This window comes from Myiozetetes cayanensis, unplaced genomic scaffold (genome assembly GCF_022539395.1).
Source record: "Myiozetetes cayanensis isolate MyiCay16 unplaced genomic scaffold, myiCay2020 scf1, whole genome shotgun sequence".
NCBI classification, from domain to species: Eukaryota; Metazoa; Chordata; class Aves; order Passeriformes; family Tyrannidae; genus Myiozetetes; species Myiozetetes cayanensis.
This window is the reverse complement of record NW_026086604.1, coordinates 120806518-120828377: the sequence shown is the minus strand read 5'-3', so window position 1 is coordinate 120828377 and position 21860 is coordinate 120806518. Positions and strand designations below refer to the sequence as shown.

Here is a 21860-nt window from a genome sequence, read left to right as displayed (position 1 = left end):
GTATATAGATTTTAAAGCAGCTTGTTAGAAACATAGACCTTAATGAGAATGGATGAAGGAATAAATGTTACCAGTCACCTCACTTGTGAAGAAAAATATTTTATCTGACCCAGAAGAACCATTACAGAGTTTACTGACTCTGTGAAGTAACATAATGTGCTGATTTTGATTGTGCAACTCTGTGTTAAAAGGATATGAGTGCTCTGCTACAAATTCTCATGTGAGACTGGGAGAGGCTTGAAGAAATTACAGATGAAAAAGGGTTTATTAAGTCATTTAGTTCTTGGATCATTCCCTAAAATGTTCTTTCCACTGCTGTGTCTAGTCAAGTTTTAAACACTACAAGAAATAGGGCTTCCACCATTTCCCTGAGGGGGAGCTTGTTCTACAGTCATCTAGCTCTAACTCTTAGGATATTTTTTCCTGATTAGTCAGAAAAAATTGCCACTGCTTAACTCAATATAAATTGTGCATAACCCCCCCACAACCCCCAGGCAGCTCCTTTCTTCTGTAGTGCACATTCTCTATCTATAATATGCTTTCTTCTCTTCATGCAGAGGTTGGTGCTTTCCAATGTGTATGACAAGGTGTTGGATACAGTAAGAATTGCAACTTAACCTCTAATAAAACTAGAATTAATAGGCATTTCTGTAACATGTTAATCAGTCTAACTGAAAATAGAGTGGTCTAGTTAGGTAACTTCTATACCTGTTATCTGTAGACCTTGACAGTTGGACAGATCGAGCTGGACAGTTGGACAGTCTAAGCTGTGAGAGGTTTTGCCCCAGCTGTTCATAAGGACCAGATCTGCAAACAGGGTCCAAGACCTTAAAAACAAGCTGGTTTTTCTCCACTTTATCCAATATCAACAGGAAAGTTGATCTTGGGAGCAGAACTTTGTTGACAGTGCTGTTTATTATACCCAATCCCAAACAAAATCTAGTTCATGTTGCTATGTTTGCAAAAGCTGTGCAGCACTAGCACAAACAGAGAAATACATTTATGACAAGCTGTAACTCCAAATACATACAAGGAATGGATCTGTTGAAAGTGTTAGTTTTATCTTTTCCTCCCTATCTTCCTTCCTTCCTTCCTAAACTCATTATATTTCAATGGATTTGTAGAGAGGCATCCCAGATTTTTAACACTGATTTACATGGGGCGAGTACAGGTTGGAGAAACAGTTAAAGAGACAAACTTCGCTTACAAAAATGTAAGGAAGCAAGTGAGTCAGCATGTGTAACAGCAAAAATGATCCTGGGATATGAATCATACATTAAAAACTTTAAAATATAGATAAATATTTTATTAAGGTGTTTAAACTTTAATTTTCTTCTTCTCCTTGTCTCTCCTCACTGTGATCATATTCCTCCTAGCAGCATAAATCACAAGCATTAGTAATAATGCAAAAAAAATTAATTCTCATTCCAAACACATCTGCAGCTTACAGGTGTGAATAATTTTTCGCTCTCTAAATTAGATCTCTTCCAAGCCAGACTTCTTACTTAAGAAATATTTTGCCGTTTGGTTTGTATCTCTTAATGTATTATGTAGAAAAGAGGCAGAATCTTTTCTTTTTGTTGTATGTGAAACCTTGTATTAGGTTAACTCTACTAAGACTTAAGTGAGGCATTTTGTGATAAAGCACACACACATTTGTTTTTCATATAGCATTACTTTAATAAACAAATCAGTGTCACATTCCTGCATGACGCAATTTCAACCCATTATTAATCATACTAAATGTTATTTTGGACCTTTACTTCTTTTTTTTTTTTTTTTCCTCTTCTCCCTAAATATTGTCAGTGGAATATTGTAGGCCTCTGCTGTTTTCTTTCAGCGAATTCGAGGTCGAAAAGCCAGTCTGGAAGAAATACAGCTGGTTCACTCTGAACATCATTCACTGCTGTATGGCACCAGCCCCCTGAACAGACAGAAGCTGGACCCCAGGAAACTCCTAGGTCTGTACAGGCCTCTATTCTACTGAGAACAGCACATTCCAGCGCTGTCATTAGTCATAGCTGGTGTCAGTTTAAAACACTTGGCAAGCAGTGTGACAAAAATTCACTTTTTCCAAATGCATTGCTATGTGGAAGGAGAATGTTACAATGGAAGCCAAATACAGTTTAGCAAAATGCACGGGTTGGAAAGCAGTGATAGAAGTTTCTCCTCATTTGCTTCAAAAATCATCAGTGTTAACCCTTTACCATAATCTGTTCTCCATCGGAGGTCAATGGCAATTTTGAATTCTATCTCTTTGTGTTCTCTGATTTGAAAACACGAATTTAAGATACACTTGCTTGTCAGAATTGCTTGTTTGCTGTTCTCATTTACTTTATTTCAATTATTTCAGCCATGCTGACTGCAGATAGTATGCCTAAGTCTTGCTAATAAGTGAATTTTAATGCCTTCCCATTACGCAGGATGTGATATTCTGAATAACAGGAGGGGAAAACACATTAAAATGTTAAATACCACTATGGGTGTACAGATTAGCAGAAAACCAACAGGTTTTCAGGTCAAATATCTTCATGCATAGCCAATGCTCAGTGCCTTTTATAATATAAAAGCAGGATTAAATTGAGATCTGCCATGAGTGTAAGCATCCCAGGACACTGAATGCAACATTCTAATTCTCAGTTATTTTTATAACTCTTTTCCTAAGATCTGGAGCTTTTCCTAAATGTAATGAAATCCAACCCAAACAAAAATAACACTAGCCAACAGAAGAAATTGTTGCCACAATTCTAGTAACACATAGTAATTATCTTGCTTTGGAAACTAACGCTAAGTGTTTCTTCTGTAAGGCAAACTGTCATTTCAGTAAGTCATAAGAGTAGATAAGAAAAATGTCTTGATCACAATGTTACATACGTACATCTTCTTAGCCAAGGCAACCTCAAAACTGAAAAATTATTACAGTATAATAGATTCTGAGGAGCTTGAATTTCTAAGGTAGGAAATCCTCCTTTAAAAGAAAAGAAAAAAGGTGTTTCCAAGAAAAAGCTCTAAATTCCTGCAAAATTAAAGTTTGGAAACATTTTGATTTGTTTTGATCAACATTGTCAAAATGGTTTTTTTAATACAGTCAAGCATTTAAAATTTTTTTGTTTGCTTACTTTATTTTTCACATTCTTTAATATAACATACATTGATATAAAATATTGTTCCAATTTTGGATCTCGGTGGTTGACTAGCATCTGGGATGCAGTGTGCAGTTGCAGATACAAGGTGAAAAAAGGAACAGACCTAGGTACCCTAACTGTGTTTCTGCTGCTGTACAGAGAATGCAGAAAGCTTTGTTTCCCTTATCTCAGAAACACAAATCTTCACCCACAGTTCTTTCCTTGACACTCCTTGCCTTTTTTATTAGACATTTAGTCCAAAACATTTACTCTCTAAGTTTATATCAAGATCACAGTCTTGGAACATATTCTGAGTATATCTTTGGCTCAATGCCCTTTTCTGTCTCTGTTTCTAGGATGTTTTCTTGCTGCATCTCACATGGCCATTTACCAAGACAACAGTCAATAAAACACCCTTCCCACATGCATGTGCCTGTTTTTTGGCTGGAAGCTCTAATCATTTGGGCTTCCAGACTCTTGGATAAAGGAACTTAATTGTCTCTTACATTCTTCCAAAATACCGTGTGACTGTTCCACCTTTTGTTGCCCACAGTTCAGTATGGTTGAAGCAAGCCAATCCTGACATTAAAATTAACATCTTGTTATAGAACGAAAATTCCTGTGTACCAAACAAGAAAAATCTGAAGAAAATGTTTCTCTTAAAAAATGTCATCAATAACATCATCATCTCAGAAAACATTTCTGTTTCAATGAAAGTGTATTTTGTTTTCTAAAAAATATTTCCATCAAATAATAGCTTTTCATCCTACTAAAAAGGAGGACCTAATCACTCCTTTCCTTACTCTACTCATTCAGAAAGACAGAGGCATCACTTTTCTCCATTCATACTCCAGAAAAGAGTATATTCCCTGTTGAAGAGTACATCTGCTTTGTCAGAAACTCTTTTTTTCTCTTTTCTTTTTTCCTAACAAGCATCTTCTGTACCTTTCAAACAGAAAAGAAACACTTGAAGGAATGAAATTTAAGTACTACTACAGCTAGAAATGTGCTACTTGTCAACAAATGCCCATTTCAGTGTCCCTGTTCAAGAGAAAAAAACAACAAACTGTTCTGGAAGATTGCATAACAAAATGATTGCAAACTGCTGATATCAGTGAGAATTATGCACACAGTTGTCGTTCACCTATTCCTTATGGTTTACAAGTATAAACTTGCTTGAACTCTTGGTTTTATTTTCCCTGCATCAGGGCCTACAAATGTATCTGTTCCAACTGATCACTTCAACTTCTACACTATTGCGTAGTTAAGCTTTTGACTGATGTATTTTAGTGTGTTGTGTTAAACAACAAGTTATGTTCACTACGATTGTCTTGACATGAACGAAACTAATATGCAGACTAAGTGTCACATCACATCATGGTTTCATGTGACAGAATACAATCTTACAAATCTCTTCGACTAAGTTCAAGGGCAGAACAGTAAACAGTTCTTACAAATTTGCTTCCTTTTTCCTTCTCCGACTGTCATTAAGCGAGTGTTACTAGAAGCCAAGTTTACAATGATTAAAAATTTGTAAAAGTGAGAAATATACTGTCAACACATTCCTGACAGTGAGTCAGTATTCAGAGTACAACTAAAAGATGCATTCAGAAAACATCCATGCAATTGCAATTTCTAGTTAGTGAAGAAATAAACACTTAATAGAAATGGCTTTGTTCTTGAGGGATGATACTGAGAATAATCAGGTTAAAAGTGACCACACTTTTTAAATATTTTTTTTTTGAAAGTGAGTTTTTGCCCATCATTTTTCCTGTTCATCAGACTCTCGGTCCCCAGCTGTCAACATCCTAAGCAGCTTCCTTGACTTCTGTAGGAACCTGACCTCAGTTAGTTATGGGTGTCTCAGCACCTAATTTGACAAACCAGCTTCTACTGCCTTTGTGCACTGATATTTAAGAATACAAATCTTGGATCATTTGTAGCTCTATCAGTAAATCGTTGTACTGAATCTCAAGTGATCTGCTGGTGACTACAAACTCTGCCCTAGTGCAAAGCCAAAAATGTTTGGTTATCTAAAATTTGTCTTCTACTTTACTTGAAGTAACCCAATACCTTCTAGGACATCAACTTCAAACATCATGGGAGATTTTCACTTCAATTAATTTTCAGCTTTTTGCTACTGATTTTAATTTCTGGCTGAGTGTTGTGAGCTCTTTCCTTTTTTGTGAGGTTAGCTAAGTGATGGTCTCAATTTCTCTTGGTACAACCTTTCCCCACTGTTCTTTTCATGAAACCTCAATGTTTTTCTTGTTCTGCAGTCTGTTAACTGCTTTTTTTTTTTTTTTTAATATCATCCAATAAGAAGTGAGTATCCTGGAAAGTTTCTTGATACACTGAAAAGGCTTACATGCTTGTTTTAGTACTACCATTTGATTGATTTTGGTGTTCCTCCTAACCATCTGCTTTTCTGCTTTTACTTTGTGTTTGTTGTTTTTAATAGTGTTTACCATGCACAATGTGCCCATCTGCAGGGAGGTAAATGAGAATTCATCTGTTGTCTCCTATGTCCCAACTCTGCAATGGAATTTAAGAAGAAAGGTCTAGTCATTGAATAATCTAAAAATCCCTTCTGTTATCTCAAATTACAGCTTATGATTCCATTAATGCCTCCTGACACTTTAACGGCACTAATTTTTTAGTTACCTGCTCAAGAATTTTTCATCTTCCCCACAGTAAAAAGTGAAAAATTGGTCCCTGGACCTGCTTAGCAAGAGCTCTGGAAACTCCAACCTGTATCTCTACTCTGACAAACTCCTGCAGTCAACATTTCCTTGCTTGTCTGGGGCCATTACGACTCCCAGTATGAGAATACTCTGTATAGCTGCTGCACCTGCATTTCCCCTGGTAGCTCAACAGGAGGTTTGTTTGTCTTCTCTGGCACACTGTGCAAACTGATCAAAGACCTCAAGCCGGTTAAAAATGCATCTTGGATTTTACTCAAAGTGTAAAGCATTTTTTTAGTCTCAGACCTTGCAGTCTGGTCTCTTGTACTTCAAAGATGATGGCTGATAATTGTCTTTATGCATTTCGTTGGCACCTGCTAAACATGAGTAACTGCAGCGTTTGTCCCTTCCGTAACAATGGGTGTCTCCTCTAGGTTAACTCGAGTGATTCACTATCTAATGTTTCCTCCAGATGGCAAAGTTACAAAGCCAGTTCTGTGATATGTCAGGGAAAAAGCTTATGTTCTCTTCCACGGCTGCCTTAGGATCAGATTTCTTACTGGGATAGGAACTGCACCAGATCCTGAGATCCTTACCTGATTTTCACATTGTCCTTATCAAGATAAACAGTGAGTTAAGTAGTACAAAAAAAAACCAAACTAAAAGAAAAAATGCAAAAAACCCCCAACAATGAAAAAAAAGTGAATATAAATATTAAGATAAACCCTATATTAGCTAATGTATAGAGTAGAATTAGCTAGAAATTAGATTCTACAGCTAATTAAGTTTTTGTTCCCTTTAGTATGATGTATTTACTGAATAATAGTAAAACAATATATATATTCATTGATGGTATGTAAATGAAGAAAATAGCATTTTTCCATAGGTAGGAAGACTAAGACTGCAATTTTCAAAGGAGAAGCTCTTTTGGAGAGACAAATTTAAGAAATTATCAGTTTCATGTAAGCTAAATGAAGGTTCCCTCCATTGTCAGTGAAAAGATACAGATATTTGTCAAGTATAATTCATCCCATCAGTCATCTAGGCTGGGTGGAAGTGCCTGCCTCACTCCACCAGCTGGAAGAAACTAAGATGACTAGCTTAGACAAGATGCTTATCAGCTACAAATATCAGGTTGATTGGTCACCCTAATTCAGAGTGACTTTCTGTGGAGATTTCATCATTACATTCCTTTAAAAATACTGCTTACCAGTGTTAAGATTTGTCACTGTTGCATAACAGTACCTTAACTTTCCCATGGCTGATTTGATTTCTAAGTTTTGTGATTATTTTTATACTAATACATGTCATTTTCATAGTGTAATAATGAAACCTGAATTACTGTAAAGAGTAAGGAAATATTGTTTGAGTATTTAAACGTCATTTTGATAAATTATGCTTATTGTTTCTTTTTTCTTTAATATATAGGAAACGTGTCTCAAAAACTATTTTCCTTGTTGCCTTGTGGGGGACTTGGGGTAAGTATATGTTTGGTTTTTTGCAAGAAGGACAGTACACAAAATATGTGCTCATTCTTTACTCATACTTTAGAACTACTGCATTATCAGTTCAAAGTCTTCAGAAACTGATAAAAAATGCAGAGATGAAACCTGAGCCATCATTGCACTATTTTTTCAAAGACACAGAAGACAGTACATTGCAATAAGCACATGGAACAGTTAGATAGGAACACATTTTGTTTAAATGTACCCATTCCTTAGTTGTGCCACTTTGAGTTTTTTTTACATAAGTTCTATTCTCGAGGAAAGCAACATGGGTGGAATTTTTATAGCATAATGAGCCTTGGAGAAGCTGTTTTGGATACCATTGAAAAGCAATATAGTTCCATATTTCTCTGAAAGGACCAAAAAATGACCAAAACCAACATTTAGCATGAAAAGGGCTCACTAGCTGCTAGCTAATAACTTGGGTATTGTTAAAGTTAAAAATTATAAGAGCATTTTTATGTCCTGTTTTGAAATTAATTCATCCTGAAATACAAGCTTGCAAGTATTAGGACACAGTAGACAAAAATCTCCACACAAAAATACTTTGCAGCATTACGTAAAAGAATGAAGCTAAATTATTGAAAAATGTGTAGAATTTCTACTGATGTTGGTATCATGTTCCTATTAAATTCTAGTGAACATAATGCCAGGGAGAAATAATTTTTCATATACGTGGGTTATTCACACAAAACTATTCTAAGCTTTTGGTCCAACTGGGTCCATTATTTACTGATGTGATCAATATTAACATGAAACAATCATAATTCTAGATATCAGTGGGCTGTCTGGATGAGATTCCCTTCCACTGTTTCTGATTGAATTCCCTGAGTATCTCTCTGACTATCTGAGTGGAGATAAAACCATAATCTCTGGAGGTCAATTTTCAATGGAACTTTCTAGAGTTTTATTTACTTCTATTTTTCACAAAGGATAAATTCTTTACCATACTAGTATGTTTATGCAGAGGGTTTTATGAGATACCTGAGAGAAGAAATACTCATTTTGTAAGGTTTTAACACACACGTGCACACACACACACAAGGAAAAAATGCATTTTACCTTTCAATATTTAGTAATTTTTGAGGATTTACCCACTATATGTTAAGGAAAAAAAAAAATCAGGAAGTGGTAATCGTTCCAGCTCCTCCACTCTAGGCCTAGCTTGCTGAAGATTCTGCCTAAAATTTGGAAGTTGGTGACTAGTAACTCACTAATTTGGAAACTTGGCTATCATTTCTGTATGTGATTTGACTAACATCACATATTGACACGTAGACGTGTGTCCACATGCACCTCTGTAAACTGTGCACGCATATTCACACATGTATGCATATATGCACATCCTGGTGTACAAAAAAGGTAATTTTCCACGCTGTTGTTGCAGAGAAAATTAAACAAGAACTGAATAAAGTTGAGAAAGGATGTTGAAGCTTCTGAGTTAAAACATTTCTTGAAAATATCTATTTGAGGACCTTGGATAGTAGACAGGACTATGGCACTCTTTGAAAATTAAAGGATAAAATTTTTCTGTGAAACAAGTTATTGTGGTATTAAAAAATTGTGACTAGAGATGTTCTGTGAAATCCTCCTACTAATGACAGTATGTTGTCCATTCTAAAACTAAGACAAGTCAGAATTACTCAGTACAACTTTAATTTTTTAAGCATTTAAATTAACCTACACTTTTTTTTTTTTTAAGTCTGTATGCTTTATTTCTTATTTAAATTCATGGCAATTGGATTAAAGAACATGTTGTAGAAACGGATCTTTTATTTATTTTTTTTCTAGTTGGTTTGCCTTTCTACATATTATTACTGTCAGGCTTGCTGTGGGGCTTTTTTGAAGGAATGGGTTATGACCTTTTTCAAGGTAAATAATCAGATTAGGAGCTCTCTTTCAGTGATATTTAGCTGTTGATGGGTTAAGATGAGCTCTGGGATAGGGAGTTGCTTCAAACTATGTGAAAAGCAATTCTTGTTTACTTTCAGAAATGATGGTGGAAAGAAAGAAGAAATATTGCTACTTAGTAACTCTGAATTTAATTGACTGTTATAGAGCGTAATCAATGTAAAGCAGGAAGAGTAATTCATGCAAAGACTTTAAGGAGGGATGGAAGAATGTTTTTTTTAATGTTCGTTGTCGTTTTTTCTTGCTTGCTTGCATCATCACTTGTTTGCTACAGAATACAATCAGAAAATTTTAAGAAAAAAAAAAATTCCATTCTTGCAGGAGACTTCATGATTTCATTTTGAACAAGAGTTTTCAGAGGTCTTTGATCCTATTGTCTTCTAGCCATGCAGGGACTTTGCTGGCTGTTATTATGCAGGTCTCTTATGAAACAGATTAGTGGTTAGTAGGGGATGAGGCTCAGTTCTCTACTCTTCCAGGCTGGATTTAATATCAGAGATCCCATTCTTAGTAGATCTTGTTACCACACAGGAGATCAAATGTTTTTTCTTGTTGGGGACCCTCAGACCGTGCACTGAAGCTGTGCCACTGTTGGAAAGAGCACCAAACAAGTAAGGCAGAGCATAAGCAGGTACAGCCCATGTACCTATGGCTACAGGTACCTTTTACATATTTATAAATACTGTGAAATCCTAGCTCTGAGGCCGTGCTCCCCCAAAAGCTTATGAATTTGATGTGAAAAAATCACTGAGCAGAATAAAAACTGTTCTTGGATCAAAGACTGGAAACCAGGACTTCACAGACATTGATCAGCTGAGGGCCTTTACAGACTGTATTGACATGATAATGGAGACATGGATGGTTCACCTCTACAACCCTGAATTCTCCTCTATTACTGATTTTGTTATCTCTGTTCTAAAACTGCAGTCAACACTAGAGATCCCCTTCTTTGGATATTGCTTACAGTTACAGTGAAAGAAAGTTTTTCTCAAGAATTTTGAAAAGCAAACAAGAGGCAGTCTGTGTCCATAACTAATATTTTCTGATCCTTTTCCATCACAGCACTATATATTCTGTAGCAGTGCAAAATGCATGTGAAGTTACCTCTTACTCATTTTGTAAACACCCTTCATCCATATGAATCTTTTTTCAAGTAGTGCTAGGGACTGATTATGTCAGAGTCATTGGTGAATATGGCTTGGTATAAGTAAGGCTTTTTGAAGAAATCAAACAATAAACTTTACAGTTTTATAAGAAACTAACTAAGTAATAATTAGCTCACTTATGTAAGAGCATAAAGCTGTTTCACCCTTAAAGCTAAATTTAAAGGTAAAAAAACCAGTTCTCACAAAGAGAGACAAAAAATTGTCTAAACTAAACTCCTAAATTTGCAAATAACAGGTTTTCTTTCAGTGATGGTTATTTTTTTATCAGAGGACTATTCAGGGTCAGCAGTGTAACATCCACTGAAGTATGGAACCTCCCTCTTGCAATAATGCTTTTTATTCCTTTTTTTCAAGCTTAACCTTGTTCCAGAACCAACTGTTGTTAAAGAATTCTAATACCAGGGGGATGAAATTCTTTGTGTTGGAGACAGACTAGCAGCTCTATGGCCAGCAGTTTTAATAACAAGAGATGGTTTCTTGCAGCTGGTCAGAGGTTTGGAATGTGCAAAGTTTTCCAGCAGAGGTGGGTAGATTGCAGGTGAAGTGGCCAAATGGGGAGAATAATCACAAATTATGTTTTGATTCTGTGGATTGTCAGATCATTCCACAATTTTTCATCTGTAAACAGCCACCAAAGCTATAACTGATCATTTGATCAATGCATCCAACTATTGCAATTCCTCTCCTGTTGTGCTGTGAAAATAACAATAAGAGAAGCAGAAATCTACTTTTAATGGTAGTAAGTTTCATCTCCTTATCTCAGTCTGTCACTAAAAATAGTGATTGTTTTCCTGCCTGTTTGACCCGCTGCTGTGTGAAGAAATCTTGAACTCATTTCTCAGCCATATTTTTTTGTCTAGCTGATAGGCAAAAAAACCCACAAAAGCAAAGAAGAGCAGGCTTTTATGATAATGTCATCATCGGCTCCCAGCTTCAAACACTTCTGCGGCTTTTGAATTGTCATTTATAACTTGGAACTGAACCGACCCATAATTCCCTTGATGCATTTAGAGAAATTGATAACAGACTGCTTCTTTTATGGCTCAGAGGAGGCAACTCCAATCACATCACTATTGGCAGTCAATATTATTTTCTGACATGGTTGTAAAAGTATAAAGGGGCTTATGGCATTTGTTTAGATGAGGAATGGGCTCTCAAGCTGTGCTGGGGTTTATGGGTCCAGATTACTGAGAAGCAAAGGGAATATGATGTTTGCAAACAGGATATGATTTTATTTAAGTTTGGGTTTCATACGTTGTTCCCTGGGGATTTTCCTGCAGACAGAAGAGAATTTCACTTTTATCATATGAAATTGGGCAGTTATCCAATCCCCCTGCTCTACCCCCCTAAAGACACTGCTCCAAACCTGTAATGTGTAAAGTCAGACCTTTAAATTGCAAGAGGAGGAGCTGGGGAAGAACACCACCCTGCAAGAAATCAGACTTCAGAAGAATTAATGTTTAGTGAGCTGAACAAAGTGGTTCATGGGCTAAACACCGAGCCATCTGAATGGCTAAGAATGGCTTGTACATATTACAGAATGTCCGCTGCATTTCCTCTAATTCTGCTGTTACAGCAGTAAAACAGAGGTGATATTTTCTGCTGGGATAAGCAGATCTTGTTTCATTAACTGAAATGCAGCTTAGATCTTTCATATCAGAAAACGATTTGGTCTGTAACTACCAAGAAAAGAAATATAAAGCTATAAAATCTCTCTCCATTTTCACAAAACTTACAAAATATTCCTGCTTTCTGAATGCTAAATTTCTTCCTGGCATTCCTTACTGCGGCAGCTGGACAGTTACTACTTTTTGTCCTGACCACACAGGAAGAAATGCAATAAGAAAGGCAAAATTTCACTACTATACATGTTTAGTAAGTCATCCAGGAAAAAAATTGTTTCTTGCTGCTTCTCGTTCTTCCCTTGATCTTCTCAATCTGTGCCCAGGAAGAATTTTCAGCCTTTCCACATTATTATTCTTGATCCATCTTATTTCTACTGGTACCAATCTGGTTCCATTACTGTGGTACAATTAGTTTAAAAATTAAGAAAGTATTGGCAATGGCATTGCCTCCTTATAGCAAATTTTAGGGTCCAGGCTGCCTAGGCGTCTCTCTTCCTTATGTGTGCACAAAAATCTGTCTATAAAGAAATCAGACTGCTGATGGTTTGGGCACTCAAATTAACCATCCCCTCCACACAGTTATTAGAATTAATTTGTGCCTTTCCCCTATATATCAGGCTGTATGAAAACAGGAATAGTCCTTTCAACCAAAAAAGAAAATGTTTTTTTCCTGGTTTTGGGAAAGCAATCTGTAAGTCCTAGAAGCTCATCTATTCCATATTAAGTCATCCATTGTGAAATCCTTAGTATACCATGCTGCCAATATATTCACTATTAATTTAAATGACTTATTATTGACCTACTGAAATTCAATAGTTATAACATTTTGGAGCATATTGTGGAAGGCTTCTGGGAATGAAGGACTTGTTTACCTCTTAAGCCTCTGTCAGCCACACCATCGCTAAAGAAATTCCAAGATTCAATCAAAACAACCTCACAGGCATGTTATACATTACTTGATATATTTTGCAGACTATTTAGGACTCACCATTACATGGTGTTGACCATGTGATATTTTCTGCAGAGGTCAACAAAACATGTGATCAAAAAGACCACTGTGGTACCACCCTAAGGCCAGTGGGGATGAAACCAGAGCAAGGGCTGGAGGTTTGTCATTCCAGAGCATTTAAGGGACTTTGTGCTCCATCACTTGATGCAGTTCCAGATAAACCTACTTAGGCTATGCACAGGATGAGGGAATGAGGGTGTATAATGTACTCCCTGCTGTGCTGGTAAATGCACTTTTTAGGTGGTATACCTTGTCAGTTCTGGCAATTCATGGCAGTCAGCTGTTTCAGTGGTTTATGCTTTGTAGTAACACATCAATTAATATTACACTTTAGTCAAGTTCTCATGCATAGAGGATTCTGAGCTTTCTAGCTGACAAGCTCACAGCTTCCTTGAGTGAGCAAACTAATGAAGAAATACAGAATTAAGGTAAAACCTGCACATTTAATTAACCTGCAGTTCAGTACAACAGTTCACTGAAAACTCACTTGTCCAGCTTTATGTACCTAATTTAAGACAAATCACTGAAACAGCCAAAGCAAGACCCTGATCACCCTTGCTTGCCTATATAACCATATTTAGCCATAAGTATCATTAGAGCAGGAGTCAGTCCATCTAAGATCAGAAGAACTAACTGACGGTGTTTGATTTCTTTCATTGACAGGGGCTTGAAACAACTAAGTTCCAAATTTTAGGCATACTGATTTTAGGGGGAAAAAAAGAATTAACAAGGCTGATAACATGAATCTTGATCACAGCAAACAGATAGCCTTCCTTTACTGAGGTATAGAGACTTCATCTCTGGTTCTGGAAAGTCTAACAGTGTCCCATCTCTGGGCAGGGGAGGATGCCACACTTAGTATATCAACACCGCGGCCATAAAATAAAGGAAATAAATCTCTTCACACTATAGGGCAGATATTTTGTCCCTATCTTGTCCTTTCATGGCATTGAGGTGGCCCTGTGCCATCCACCACAGAGCCTGATGTTTCAGATCACTGAGAGTGAAACTGTTCAACTGAGAGACATAGTTCCTTGGTATTGCTGCAGGTGCAATGGACTGTTTTAGAATAGTCCCAGACTGCTTTTACTTGCAGCAGGCAAGGACAGAAAGTTCAGGTGTGGTAATCTGCCAACTTGCCAAGTACAGAATTCAGTCCCCCAGACAATTTCTTTTCCTCTGTTTAACAAAGGGCCTTTTTTATCTTGCTACTTGACAAGGTTAAAATTGTAAACAAAGACGTAACACACGGAATACAGAAAATTATTGGAAAGTTAATCAACTACCACAAAGTAAAATCTTTAAAGATCTTACCTCATTTTCTGCATTTCCTAAAACCTGTTGTGTTGCCAAAGGCCAGCATTATGCAAAAAAGCCTTCTTATTTTCCAAAGTAAGAAACATTATACAAATATAAATATGCACACATATGTTAAGTGTAAATAGTGGAATACTACCATATGCAATCTACTATGCTATTCACTCTCCCCAGACTTAATCACACACACACACATATGGATTTGATGGGAATTCTATAATTAAAGCAGAATTCACATTTGCACTTTAAAAACACATCATGTGTTTATTTATAATTTAACCCCAGAAAAGCTACTCCGAAGAGGAAACATTCATGTGTTGCTTGTCTGAATAAACACAATAAACACCAGGTTCTACCACAGTTCCATGGTGGCCTCTAACGTAAAGATCGTTCACATTCAAGAAGAAAGCTGAAATGCTATGTATTACTACAAATGTGTTCAGCAGTAAATGATGAAACTTCTTAAAAATAAGGCTTGGATTTTGCACTAAAAAGTTGCATTTTCTGTAACTGTATGCATTACAATGAACTACACATTGTTGTATCTACTTGCCCACAGACTCCTGGAAACTGCATGATCAAACATAAGAAGGCAGTTGCACAAGCATTTTCACATACTAACCCATTAAATACTAAAACAAATGTAAAGATAAATTAATAGAGTACTCACAGCTAGGTCTGAAACTGCAGTAATGCTTTTTACAAGCATCTGGCCATATATGCCACATATCTGAGACTTGAATCTGGGCCTAAGTGTTTTATTTATGAGTTTTTTCTAAAAACAAGTTCTAATCCACATCTAATCCAGGCTATCCTCCCTCCATTCCCCCTACCAGTGATCCACACATCACTGTTTCACTGAGGTTTTGAGTTCCTTTATAGTGTTTAATGTATGCTTTGTGAGATACAGAGATTCTGGATGCCTGTCATAAAAGTTAGTTTAAGTGAGAAACAAAATAAAACAATTTCTTCTTAAGATATTATTCTATTCAGACTTCAGCTTGACTTTTTTCTGATTCTCATTTTGAATACAAAACTATTTATTTTTTAACACACACCTCACATATTTACTTAGGTTTTTACAAACCTTCAGATAAATTCCATTTTTACAAAAGCAGGGGTGCTGCACTTTTATCAGTGGCTGACTAACAACATTAGTAGCTCTGCTAGGCATTCAATTATTAATTTTTACTTAGCATGTTTTTACAGAGTATTTTATGGAAATTGGCTTTGATTTATAATAGGTTTTCAAGTTAGATCGCTATTGGCAGGAAAAACTTGAAAAATGTTAAATATTTTACATACAGTGGGTACCTGTATTGTCCACATGCCTTGTTCTTGCCAGAAAGAGACTTTTTGGGTCAGAATTATTAGCCTCTAAAACAATTTTTAGAAGTCCTTTTCAATGAATCTTGTTATTGATAAATTCTTGAACTGGAATTATTAAAACACAGAAGAGAAGTCCATGCAAGACCAAGGGATTTGTGATGATCCTCTAAACTATTCATCCCATTGAAGGCTAAAGATCACATCCCCTTCACAAGTTATTTGTAAACCACACTGGTAGGCAAGAAAATATGAAAAGCTGATATTCTGGGTACTCTTTATGGCAGGCAGTTTAGATTAAAACAGCTGGAAATGCCTTTGACAGAAAAAAAATCTTTGATACATCTGTAACACAGCAGTAAAAATAAAGGAAGCTCACTGTACATATTTTTCCTAAAGTAGTCCACTTTTACACACTTCCTGTATGTGGGATTTATGGAAGAAACGTCAGCCATGCAAACCTTTTCTCCTTTGTTCCTTAACGAGAGACGTGGCTGACAGGCCATTCATTAGAAGTTGTTCCTTGGAGATGATGTGCACACCTTCGCTTCTTTAGTCATGGTGAGATGAAACAGCAGCTGAGAAGCACGTTGAGGACCTTTTGCTTCTTAGTGGAAATCACAGAGGTGATGAATGATCACCAGGACATCTGTAAGAGTGGGAGGTGAGAGCTATGAGCATGACACCTGGGAAGCTGCACTGCTCATGGTCAGGAGCAAAGTATTACAAACTTATGTGGTGGCGTTTGCTGGCACCAACTGTCTCCAAGAATGACAGACTCCTTGCTGGAAGTGATACCAAAATGCCACACACAATTTTTAGAGGTTGCAACACTTCAGGAAAATATTTAATTTCTATTTTCATGCCAGGGAACTAAAAAACCCCAATGACGGAAGCATGTTTGCTCTGGCATAAGTGGAAGAGTGTGAGATTCTGAATGCTTTTAAGGCTAAAGCACGGGAATTTGCTCTGCAAAACACAAATTTTAATAAATTTCAGTATCACTGAGGAGGTCTGTATTCTCCAATACTATTTGTCACAGATTTCTTATTCAGTTTATTTACTTCAAATAGGTACAATGTTGTTTGCTAAACAGATTTTATTTACTCATCAGTATTATAGCCATTTATATCAAAGGACAGATTTTTTGTTTGTTGTTTTTCCATATTTGTGCTGAAATGTAACCATATGAAATGCACACTGAAATAACTTCCATGCAAGAATAGTTGAGCCCAACCTCCGGTCTTTAAAGAAAGGGTAAAGAATCCTTTTAAACTACTGTGAAGAACTGCTACTTTTCAGGTTGTTGTCAAGGATATTGGACACATAGAACACAATGATTACTATCAAAGAAGCATCAGAGGTGAAAGTTTCCATTAATACATAGATGACAGACTGCATTTCTGACCTGTTCTCAGAGAATAAATAGAATATCTCTTGCACAAACACGTGGTAAATCTAGGACTGGTTTTGATTTTAATGATGGCAACAATCGTGCAGAGAATCCAGACCAGGATGAGCAATTCAGTATATTTTTAATTCCTTTCAGGAGTAAAATCAGAATTCCACTGCAGAAGCTGGATTTACATTAAATAACAAGTTTTGTGTGTGTGTGTGTGTGTGTGAGCAGGAGTGGGAAAGAAAATTCTAAGATGCTTTGAATCCATCCCAAAGCAGTAGCTTGGGCTCTCTATTTTTATATAGTTATCAGTGGATGTGTATTTAAGGCAACTTCAGAGTTTACAATAATTTTTTAAGAAAGATAAATAATTTGCACAGATGAATAAACCATGCAGGGTTTGAAAAATGGAAAAGTTTGTCAGACTGCGAGCAGCATTTCTGGTCAGCAGAACTGTGATCCAGTGATCATTAGGCAGATTCCAGGAGGATTCCAAAAGAAAGAGAAGAGAAGGAGTCAAAAGATTTTGTAGCAGGGAAAGGGACAGGTAAAACAAAAATCAGTTATAAATATATCTTAAAAGTACTTCAGAATTATTAATTTTATTCACATTGTTATTCACACTACTTTTTTCCCCTCTGAGGTGTATTCCAGATAAACGTAAATAGCAGGACAAGTAACATTTCCAGTTTCATCAACTGCAGTGATTTCATAAAAAGCTTTTAGCAAGTAATTTCTCTCTCAGATGCATTCTCATAACTTTTCTCTCCACCTTCAGATACACATGCCATAAGCCGAGCAAGGTATAAGAAATAAATATATATATCATAATATAACTTTCAAACTTCACAGTCAGTCTTAACATGAAATCTTCCAGCCAAGAGGGGTTACAGGTACAAGCTTTCTATCTGCTGAAATGTCTCTGCTGTAAGCTTCTTGTTTCCTAGCTTGTTTTGAGTATGCTTAAAGTCTTCATTGTGAAAGCCAAGTTATCACATAGATACTTCTTGCAGGAAGCATTCATATCAATTTCTTCTTGTAGTGCAAAGCAGAGAATTTCTGAACATGGGGCTTGAAACATTAGTTGCATTCAGTCAGGAGAAGTTACCTACATTTCTTTTCACTTTTCACTTTTCACTTTTCTCTTCCTCTTTAATGCCTCCACATCCACTTCAGGGACAGGTAGCTTAATTTCTATCATCTGTAGCTTTACAGAGTATTAGCTTTGCTACACATGCCAATGATTGAGCTATGCTAGATGTGCTTGAAAAAGCCTGCAACCTACAGTGCTCATTCAGGAAACTCAGAGTGAAGTAAATCCATATGTGTATCAGAAAGCAGTGTTCAGATAGGGTTCATGCTCTCTGGTTCTTGGGGCTTTCATGCACAATCCTTATTTGAAGAGCTGTAGCAGCGATAGGATTTTTGATAACAAAATGTGTAGTATGCTCATAGTTCAACACTGGCATTTTGATGCTTTTAAAAAATGTTTTCATTTGGTTAGACATTCAGAACATTTTCCTACTCTGGTAATTTCTTTAAAGGACTCTTAAATAGAAATAATACATATAAATAAACAGAAAACCTCCCCCTAAGATTCTGTGTTAGAATTCACTTACAAATGCTGTATTTTCTGGAAATTTTGTGTAACATTGTCCGAAAAATAATCCTAATCAAGATAAGTTTTTCACTGAATTCTTTGGCTACTCCAAAGCACTTGAAGAATAAAAATAACCTCCTATAAAATACCATCTGACTTTTTCATAGTCTGTGATTCAGAAACCATCACATTTGTCACAAATTCATGCACACTCAGCATCTAGATAGGCTGTCAGATTTATGTGATATATACATGAACTAGAACCAGAAACCACAGTGTCTAATCCTATTCCCTTTACTTGTTTAAAATCTAACCATTTCATCTCACTGGGATAAAGAAAAGCATATCAAGTAGGATTTTACATAGCTGCATTTTATATACAGCCTGACAACTGGGCCAGGCTAGTAGCTGTAATTTTAATCGGTTTGCCATTTATACCACTGTATTTCAACAGCAATTTACAAAGTAAACATTGAGTAATGCTAAAAGAAAATCTCTGTTTAAACACCTGAAACATTTAAGGCAATACACAGAACTAATAGATATAAAATGGAGTGAGATAGCACTTTCTAGTTACAGCTAAAGCAATGACCATGTGATGCAAGTTCTTCTAGGTTATTCTTCATGAGATGTTCCTCAGAAATCCAGTCTTAACTTTGCAAGAATATGAAATAGACTTTCCCATCTAAGTTTGTAATACTGTGCTTTTCAGGGTAATTATTCTTATATTTATGTTAGTTCTCTCGTATAACAGTGCATTAAGGTACGCAGCTTCAGTTGACTACCCCTGACTTTGAGACTTTACCATTCATTTCATGTACCATGCCCAAGAGATTAGCTAAAATAGCCTGAATTTCCTGTGTTCATTTAGGTGGTCATTTTTGAAAATTTCCCAGGAAACACTGTTTTGTTCCCCGATTGTCCATTTTTTCTAACAGTCCAGGTATGTTTAGGTAACAGTCATTCAAGTGGTCTGAGAGAAATTTTTCAGTAGAAGATACTTGGTCTTACTGTCACAGTTCAGTCTCCTCACACTCAGTTGAAAGCAGAAAATGATAAATGCTGTACCCTGGCCAATACTCAGCATTCAGTGAATGGAGAGGCTGCCGTCTCACATGTCAGAGCAGACAACTGTCTTGAAGGGTGGGTACTCTCAAGCTGTGGCTACAATTTTAACTTAATCAACCTTCTTGGAAATGAATCATAGTCCCTTTGAGGATGCAGGTTCCTGCTCATGCCCTGGTGTACTGAGCAGCTGCCACTGAATCATTTTCATCAGCCACTCCTTCATGTTAACCTTAATTTGCTAGCCATGAAAATGGTAAGAAAGTACTCCCTCCCAGCCCTCTCACTGATACTTCTTTATTTAAAATACTGCACAGTATTTTTCAAACTTTATTATTATTTGATTAAATTGATTTAACCAATGACCTCTACTTATTTATCTCCTTATTTGTTTTAAAAATGAAATTTGAATCACAGTTGCTTTAAAGCAAGAGAGAGACAACTTGGAGGTCTGCCTAATGTTACATACATGTAATTTTTTCTTACTACTTGGCTTCTTTCTTATATCTTGTTGTAATTTTCTTAGTTACCTATTGATTAGTGTGCATCTTTGGGAAAGGTACTAAATTTCATTAAATGTCAAGGTACCAATCTATAAAACAGATATAATAAATCATCCCATATCAAACTGATGGTGCTTAATTGTGTTTATACAACATTTGAGTTTCTCAGATGAAAACACACTGTGCTGTTACCAGACTACTGCTATTCTAAACTTTGCAAGTGAAATCCAGTCTTCTTACTTAGCTCTACTGTGAATACAAACTACTATCATTAGTTCTGCTGCATGCACACAAAACTGATCAAAATGATAGAAAAATCAGGTCCAGTGTACTAGAAAATAAGATCATTTTAGTAGCTTGAAATATAATATTATTGTAACAGTAACGCAGAAGACATTTGACAGGTGTAGAGAAGATCAAACTTCTTTCTGTTTCAAATGACTAATCAGAGAAATTCCTCAGAACCTCCAGAGTTGAGAGCAGTTGCATCCATTTTCAATTACTTGATTTCTTTTCTTCTTCTTCTTTTTTTTTTTTCCCCAAAAGAAATTAGGAACAGAAGCTTCTAGTTCAAACTGAAAACATGTCTTAGTGTGCTTGGAATTCATCCACATCTGCCACAGTATTTTGTCTATCCCTAAACGTTTTTCTTTTCATGATAAATTTGTATGGTATGATACAATTAAATGCACTTCCCATGGAGCATCGAGGAAGTCTGGCTGTCTCTTTGGATAATTTTTTCAGACTATTTAACACCAGCATGTCTGCTTGGCATAATATCATAAAGGGATATACAACATTCCATGTATATGTTGTGCTATGTTTCTGCAAATAAATAGTTCCTAAAAATAGATTTCAAAAGTAAAATTTTAGCATGCTGATTGAAGCTGTAGAACGGTGCTGCTTAGCCATCTTCGTAAGATTTTCTTTATAACGTTTTCTTTAGAATATTTTCTGTAACATACATGTAATAGCTAACATGTCACACTTGCTCATTTAGGAAGTGCAGAAGATAACTTTCTCTACTTTAAATAACCACACTCATCTGTTACAAAACGGGACATAAGGCCTTTCAGTCAAAACTTTTTAGTCCATCAGAACTGGATATACAGCAGGGATATATATGCTTTGTTAAATTCAATTTTCTGTCTATGGCAATACTGACTACCGAAATTACTCCAAACAATTAAATCGTTCTGATTTCAGTCACTTTCAACCTACTCCAGCCTGGGTTGGAAAGATGAGTGCTTACTGCTGTTTTTCGTTTGTACGGAAGGGGCACTGGGCTGTGCCACTGGCCAGCTCTGGCGGCTGCCCGTGCCGGCTGCTGGGGCTGTTCCCGATGGACATCGCTCCGGGCGCTGGCGAGTCCCCGTCAACCCTCCAGCCGGCGTGAGGAGCGTCTGGCAACCAGGCCTGGCCCGGCCGATGTAACACTGTTTGTAATGAGAAATCTAAACAGGGAATGGCAGCGAGGCATGACAGGAATGTGTTTCCATTGGAGAAGCCCGTGCAGAGAAAAAGCATAAGCAAAGCCATGTCCAGAAGGCCTTTCAGCTGGCCAGCACGGAAGACTGATGTTATTGTACACGGGCTGTCACGCTGCCAGCCCTCCCTCACGGGTT

At 36.5% G+C, this 21860-nt stretch overlaps 1 protein-coding gene across 1 annotated transcript in view; it reads left to right on the top strand.

The window, feature by feature from the left end:
• HDAC9 (histone deacetylase 9) overlaps positions 1–21860 on the top strand; it is a 451751-nt gene that overhangs the window by 318445 nt on the left and 111446 nt on the right. Inside the window, 2 exon segments of the mRNA XM_050308389.1 lie at positions 1841–1961; positions 7238–7287. Of these exon segments, the coding sequence (XP_050164346.1) occupies positions 1841–1961; positions 7238–7287 (171 nt within the window).